General features: G+C 38.8%; 3 protein-coding genes across 4 annotated transcripts in view; 1 reads left to right on the top strand and 2 right to left on the bottom strand.

Annotated features, from left to right (window-relative positions):
* Nucleotides 1–708: 708 nt before the first annotated feature.
* LOC119636872 (RNA-binding protein spenito) lies at nt 709–4,287 on the bottom strand. 2 transcript variants are annotated; one of them, XM_038032545.1, is made up of 4 exons: nt 4,166–4,287; nt 3,758–3,827; nt 3,083–3,694; nt 709–3,022 (listed from the first exon to the last, which is right to left on the bottom strand). In XM_038032545.1, exons 3-4 carry the CDS (start codon nt 3,673–3,675, stop codon nt 1,201–1,203), a joined length of 2,415 nt encoding a protein of 804 aa, XP_037888473.1. In that variant the 5' UTR covers nt 3,676–3,694; nt 3,758–3,827; nt 4,166–4,287; the 3' UTR covers nt 709–1,200. The 2 variants fall into 2 exon arrangements, with proteins under 2 accessions (XP_037888473.1, XP_037888471.1); XM_038032543.1 differs by lacking the exon at nt 4,166–4,287 and adding an exon at nt 3,912–4,137.
* Nucleotides 4,288–4,608: 321 nt separating this feature from the next.
* On the top strand, nt 4,609–6,320 carry LOC119636891 (threonylcarbamoyladenosine tRNA methylthiotransferase). The gene has a single exon (XM_038032593.1). The coding sequence runs from the start codon at nt 4,637–4,639 to the stop codon at nt 6,284–6,286; it is 1,650 nt and encodes a 549-aa protein (XP_037888521.1). The 5' UTR covers nt 4,609–4,636; the 3' UTR covers nt 6,287–6,320.
* Nucleotides 6,321–6,337: 17 nt separating this feature from the next.
* Nucleotides 6,338–7,166, bottom strand: part of LOC119637018 (uridine-cytidine kinase-like 1) — a 23,151-nt gene continuing 22,322 nt past the window's right edge. Inside the window, exons 6-7 of the mRNA XM_038032792.1 lie at nt 6,627–7,164; nt 6,338–6,561 (exon numbers count right to left, since the gene is read on the bottom strand). Of these exons, the coding sequence (XP_037888720.1) occupies nt 6,442–6,561; nt 6,627–7,164 (658 nt within the window). The 3' untranslated portion in view covers nt 6,338–6,441. The remainder of the gene's footprint in view (nt 6,562–6,626; nt 7,165–7,166) is intronic.

The raw sequence follows: 7,166 nt of genomic DNA on the forward strand, positions 1-7,166 counted from the left end.
TAGACAACATACAAACGGAAACATATTAAACTTTCAAGGACTTTAGAATGTCCATATAGATACACGTACACTAGTACAGCAATTTTACATTTGAAGACACATTTCTTTTTATTTTTTTTTGTTGAAAATTTCGAATTCACTTTCAATTTAAAAACAAACACAAAAATTGGAAATTCATTTAAAAATAATAGTGTAAAATAATATTGGAATTGATGTATAAGTACACCTTCTCTTAAAGCACATAAGGAAATTTGGAATTCACGGAATGAGCTGAGAATTGAAACAAATTCAATCTATTCGCACGAAATGGTTTTTCCCACAACACTTTTTCTTAAGGAAAAATTTGATGAGTTAAGGAGGAAGAGAAACTACATAGAATTATTCCAATTACACTTTCTTTCCAATCATCCAAAACTAAACCCACGCACTCACACGCACAATTCATATTATGTCTAATTCTTATGACGCGGTCGTCAAAACACATATAAAAAAAAAAAAAAAAAAGTAAATAAAGGAGAGAATAGTCGAAATGAAACAATATCTCTCTTAGAACTCAATTCAATGAGATGAGAGAGGAAAGTTAAAATCCACAAAATGTATTCAAAATAAAAACTGTTTTGATGTCAAAATTCGAACACAAAATTAATAGGAGAAATATATCCAGCAGCACTTTACACATAATTATCCCTTACAATAATCCGTTTTCCCTTCTCCTTTTTTCTCATCATTTTTATTTAAACTGCACTACACTCCACCACATTGCTGTTTTCAATCTATTAATTAATATAATATGAACATCAACTATAACCACAAGAACTTATGGTATTTTTTCACATTAAAATTGTGTAAGCGAAATGTTTAAAATTAAGGGATAGTATTACACTTTAGTTTGTTACACCAAAGCACAAAAAAATTAGAGAAACCTTAGATTTTCACACACTTTTCAAATATGTTGTCAATTACAACTTAGGAATAATGATGATTAGACATAGTTTTTGCACATATAACTAAAAACTACACTAGTTGCCCTTCCAACGGCGAATGTAAACCTTAGTTGTTATAGCTGTGGATTTCGGCTGTAAAAAGCAAAATATTGCCGCAATAAACATGGATCTAACTGGTATTTAATTTCTAATTATATCGGATGACTAATATATCTTGCCTATAATAAACATCCAAAATTGCTTTTACATTTTCAGTTTAAACGTTTCCTCTTACTACGACCACCACCAAATGATCTTCTTTAAGTCCTTCCTCGGTAACATTGGAGCAAGTGCGTTTTAATAATTCGGTTGAGAAATCACATGGTGGAAAGGCGTATAATACACCAGTCGCCTCCGTTTCTTTGTTGAGCAAAGATATTACACCGGCTGCTTCCTTCTGTTTAAGATAAGAAACTAAATTACGTAATGGTCGAGTCTGGACACCACTATCTTCCGATATTGTTGTAGTTGAGCCAGCTAAACCTAAAAAGATTGCATGCGAAGATGAAGAGCTTATACGTTTTTGTACGTCCTCCAATTTAGGAGGATCCAGACGTAAACGCTGAGTAATTCGCAAATTATGTTTGCCATCTTCATCGCGCATTAACGATTCAACGATGTCGGCGTCACCATCAGTTAGGTGGAATTTAGCAGGGAATAAAGAACTCTTTAAAATCAAGGCCCCCTGCCAAAGCACCGAACACTTTCGCGCTATATCTGGGAGCGTACGGGCTGCAGACATCGCCGCCCCACCCCCGCTGTTACGCCTAGTAGAAGAATCAGAATCGGAATCTGGCGAATGTGCTCTTTTGTGTGGAGAACGCGAACGAGAACGTTCCTGCCTTAGCTCATGAGAACCAGAACGTCCGCGTTCAAAGACCGGCTCACCAGGAGGATGACGCCACTCGTCCTCAGCACCTGCAGGGGGAGGAATGACTGGTGGAGCTCCAACAGCGGCCATTGCTGGATGAACTGGCCGATGAACATCGTTGTGATAATGATAGGCACCACGGCCACGTCCCCTATAGCCGCCGCGACCACGGTAACCGCCACGTGGTGGGTACGGTGAGTAACCACCGCGAGGAGCATAATGTGGTGTCTCTTCATAATGGTAGTCATATTCGGGGCGTCGGTATTCAGCAGCCCCAGCGTCCTCATAAGGCGGTTTCGGCTTGAAAGACGCCACGGCGGGTGTGGTGCCTGGCAGCTCTGCAAAATCTGTACGTAAACGCCTTTCAGGTCCTCCAAGTGGGAAACCTCGCATCTCCTTGACAGCAGCTGTTGCCGCTTCCACTGTCTCATACTGTATATATGCGCATGTATCTCCCTTCTGATATTCTATCTTCTTTATAGCTCCAAAGCGATCAAACTCACGTTCCAATTGAGTGACTGAAGTCCAAACACCCAAACCACCAATCCAAATACGCGTAGCCGGTGTTACTTTACCGTAGCCAATTTTGCACTGAAACTTACCAATATATTGGCCGGAAAGTTCTATTTTAGCTCGATGAGCCATGTCTAAATTCTGATAGCGTACAAATGCGAAAGCATTACCGGTACCCGGTGGTGGCCTCTTAATATCAATGTCATCGACAATACCATATTTACCAAAAATACGCCTTAATTCATCATCGGAAATGGTCACTTCCAGATTTCCAGCAAATAAAGTACGTGTGGCCAAAGGGTCATCTTCAGGTTGAACATGGTGTAAATAGTTAGGAAATTTATCTTTTTTACTTTCGGGCTTTTCATAGGGGATATGAGGACGAGGACCCATATGTCGTGGGGGGCCATAAGAATGTGGAGGTGGCCCATGCATATGTGGCGGACCGCGATGCATTGGAGGGCCGCGTGGCGGCAAAGGATACTCATGATGAATGGGACCGCGATATTCCCGAGGATGTAAAGGCGGTGGACCATAACGATCGTATGGATCAAGCGGTGGACGACGATGGTCTAAAGGGCCTGGTGGTAAGCCGGCTGAACGCGAGTAGTGATAGCGATCATAATCTGGAGGCGTTATCGACCGTCCTTTCGGCCTAAAAGAAATAAAAATCTATTTACGTATACTTATAAAAAATAACTTAAAGTTTATTTACCTATATTCATTGCGCGCAGATGATTCGTAAACAGGTTCAACTAAAGCAATTTTATCATATAAAACAATACGCGGTTTATGATGCTTAGCTTCACGAGCATCTTCGGCAGTTCGAAAGCATACATACGCAACACGCTCTTCTAAATCATGCGATATGCGAATACTAAAATCTCCAAATTTTTTATATTCACGATATAATGTCTCTTTAATGAACTCATCGGAAGCTTTAGGATGCAAAGCACTCACACATAAAACTTTATACGATGGCCTGTCAGACATCGGAGGTGGAGGCCCACGCAAATATTCATCGCGATGAGGTGACATACCGCCATAGCGTCCGCGTGGACTGGGGGATCGACCGATACGTCGTCTTAAACGATCTGGCGACATACGTTCAGGTGAGTCACCGGGCACACCACTACCATTGTCATAACCGCCGCGACCCATAAGACCTAAAACAACTGATGAACTACGATGGCTACGGGACGAACGATTCAGATTTCTAGATGGAGAATCGCGAGAAGCGCTACGTTTCATATTATGTATTTTAATGGTGATACGATCGAGTTCAGCGGCGTCACGAATATCACTCATGAGCAGCTGCCTGCCTGGTCTTTTTATGTTAAAATTGTAACTCGTTTTACTACAGTGATTATTGGAGGAAATAAAAACTTACCAGGAGAATTTAATTTACTTCACACAACTTCACGAGCACTTCTTATTTGGTAAAAATTCACTCTGAAATTCTAAGAGAAACAAACCGCATCAATAATTTTCCTCACCCACGCTTCATTTTTTTTATTTAACCAAAAGAATATTCGTGCATATACCTCATTAGTTGATGTTTGTATGCGTACAACACATTGTAAAACGAAAAACTACCAAAAAAAATTATTTTTGAATTCTATAACCTTTTCGTCGATTTTTCATGCCACATTGAAATTTATTTAACTCTTTGGAACATCTAAAAGTTTTTCAAAATGGCGTCGCCTTCATAAACAACATGCACCTTTTAATTTTTATATCTTTTATGCACTTTTGGTACAATTTGAAAGTATTTGTAATGAATATTAAATGCACTCACCACAATTAGCACTTTTATCTACTTTTCTACACAATTTTCTCCTTTTTTATATTAAATAATACAAATTCTTTCCAGCAAATTTCTTCAGCAACGAAAAGCCGACTTCTAATGCATAACTACGACGAAAACAGAGATGTTCACAGCAAAAGAAAATATAAGGTTGGGTTTAGACGAACTCTTAACTGCCTTCATCATATTACATATTACATATGTTAACCGTCTTAAAAAAAAAAATTGGCCATTTGTTTAGAATATTTTTACAAAAACTTCGAAATTTTCGATTAATACTTGCTTCAATTTACATTTGAATAATTCAGTAAAAGTTACAACTACCAATTGTATTTCATAAGCATAGTAGTTATTATAACACAGCGGGGGTATTAATATAAATATATATAGGGATAGCGGAGAGTGAAATGCTACTTTTATCAACCATGTATATTATGAATTTATCAAGTCAACTGCGTGCATATGGTGGAATTAGAGGAGAATAATATTGCCGATATTGAGGATTTGATATCTCCCGAAGATATTAAGCCAATTGAAAGATATCAGAATAAAAAGAATGTTACCGTAAGAGCAAAGAAGCGTAGTGCCGTTAAACTTAGCGCCGAAGTAAGCGAGGAGCTAACGCCTAAGATCATTCAACAAAGTATAATTCCTGGCTCGCAAAAAGTATACGTGAAGACATGGGGCTGTTCACATAACAATTCTGATAGCGAATATATGGCCGGACAGCTGGCCGCCTATGGTTACCAATTAACGGACGTGAAAGATAAAGCTGACTTATGGCTTCTGAATAGCTGCACTGTAAAAAACCCTTCAGAAGATACCTTTCGCAATGAAATCGAAAATGGTATGCGTAATGGTAAGCATGTAGTAGTGGCCGGTTGCGTACCTCAAGGAGCACCTAAAGCTGATTATTTGCGAGGTCTTTCTGTGATAGGAGTGCAACAGATTGACAGAGTCGTTGAGGTAGTGGAAGAAACTTTGAAAGGTCATAGCGTGCGTTTGCTCCAAAATAAAAAACAACAGGGAAAGCGTTTAGGCGGAGCAAATTTAGCTTTACCAAAAGTTCGCAAGAATCCTTTGATTGAAATAATACCAATAAATACTGGTTGTTTAAATCAATGTACTTATTGCAAGACTAAGCATGCTCGGGGTGATTTGGCTAGTTATCCGCCTGAGGAAATAATAGCAAGAGCCCAACAGTCTTTTAATGAAGGTTGCTGTGAGATTTGGCTAACTTCCGAAGATACCGGTGCATACGGGCGTGATATTGGGTCGTCTTTACCAGAGTTATTATGGCAACTTGTTGATGTTATACCCGAGAATTGTATGCTACGTGTTGGTATGACAAATCCACCATATATACTTGAGCACCTAGAGGAAATAGCCAAGATATTAAAGCATCCACGAGTGTATTCCTTCCTTCACGTGCCTGTGCAAAGCGGCAGTGATGCAGTCTTGGGCGATATGAAACGTGAATATTGCCGTGAAGACTTTGAGCAAGTGGTGGATTTTTTACGCGCCAAAGTACCAAAAGTGACTATAGCTACAGATATCATTTGCGGTTTTCCCGGCGAAACGGAGAAGGATTTTGAAGAAACTATTAATTTGTGCGAAAAATACCAATTTCCTAGCTTATTTATTAATCAATTTTACCCCAGACCTGGTACACCGGCGGCGAAAATGTCAAGAATACCTGCTAATTTGGTGAAAAAGCGCACAAAGCGTTTAACGGAACTGTTTAACAGTTATTATCCCTATAAGGGACGTGAGGGGGAAATATACAATGTTTTGGTTACAGAAATATCCCACGATAAGCGACACTACGTCGGTCATAATAAGAGTTATGAACAAGTATTGTTGCCTATGAGGAAAAATTTGTTGGGAACCTCAGTAAGGGTACGCATCACCGGCACTACAAAGTTTAGCATGAGTGCGGAATTGTTGGATGAGGAGACCGATTGGACACGTTGCAGTCAATCGTCACAAACAGCGAATTGGAATAAGAGCAATCTTTGCATTAATGAACCACTCAAGCAGAAATGTTTAGGCTCAGTGTTGTTAATGGGTTTCGTGGCTTTCATTTTCCAATGGTTGTGGAGGCACTTATGAATTGCAAAACAAATAAAGAGATGATACTATAGAACATATTTTGATGATTTCTTTTTTCTTTTTTTTTCTTTTTCTAAGAAACATGCCGTTAATATAGCAAAGAACTTTACATAGAATAGTAAGTTGTCGGGAATCACATAAAAGCGATGAAGAATCTAGTTGAAGATATCTGAGGGCTCTGTGCCAAAATAACGATCACCAAAATTACCTATGCCTGGTATCACGTAAAATCTATCGTTTATTTCTGGATCTATGGCAGATGTAACGATTTTCACCTAACAGAATGAAATTAAACTTTTATAAAAGTGGGTATCATTTTTAGGGAATATTTGCGGGTTACCTTAGGAAAAGCATATGCTATGCTGTGAACACCAATTTCAGCCATTAGCAATGAAGCCAAAATTATATTTTCCTCTTTAACATCATGATCGAGCAAAACACGGATCGCCATCATGGCAGCTGCTCCTGTGGCCACTGTAGCATCCATTAATATGACTTTATATTCTCGTATATCCTTTGGCAATCGTAGATAATACAATTCTGGTTCTTCGGTTTCTTTATTTGTCTGTATTAATATTTTCCCAATGCGTATATCTTTGCAGACATCACAAATAGCTTGCTCCATAGTTTCACCAGCTCTCAAAATAGAGACTCCACAAATTTTACTTGTAGCCATACGTTTACCTTCATATAAAACACCTTGAGGCGTTTCCACTGTAGTAGCCTTAAAGGGAAACAAACTGAGAGCGTATTCAATAACCAAACGTATTAGTCTTTTCGAATAGAATATGAATTCGTCGCGCGAAGTATTCTTGCAACGTATAAAGGTATGTAGACCCTTGATTTGAGGTGTTGCGGGTAATAAATGCAATGATTCAGG

This window comes from Glossina fuscipes, unplaced genomic scaffold, assembly GCF_014805625.2.
Source record: "Glossina fuscipes isolate IAEA_lab_2018 unplaced genomic scaffold, Yale_Gfus_2 42, whole genome shotgun sequence".
Classification (NCBI taxonomy): domain Eukaryota; kingdom Metazoa; phylum Arthropoda; class Insecta; order Diptera; family Glossinidae; genus Glossina; species Glossina fuscipes.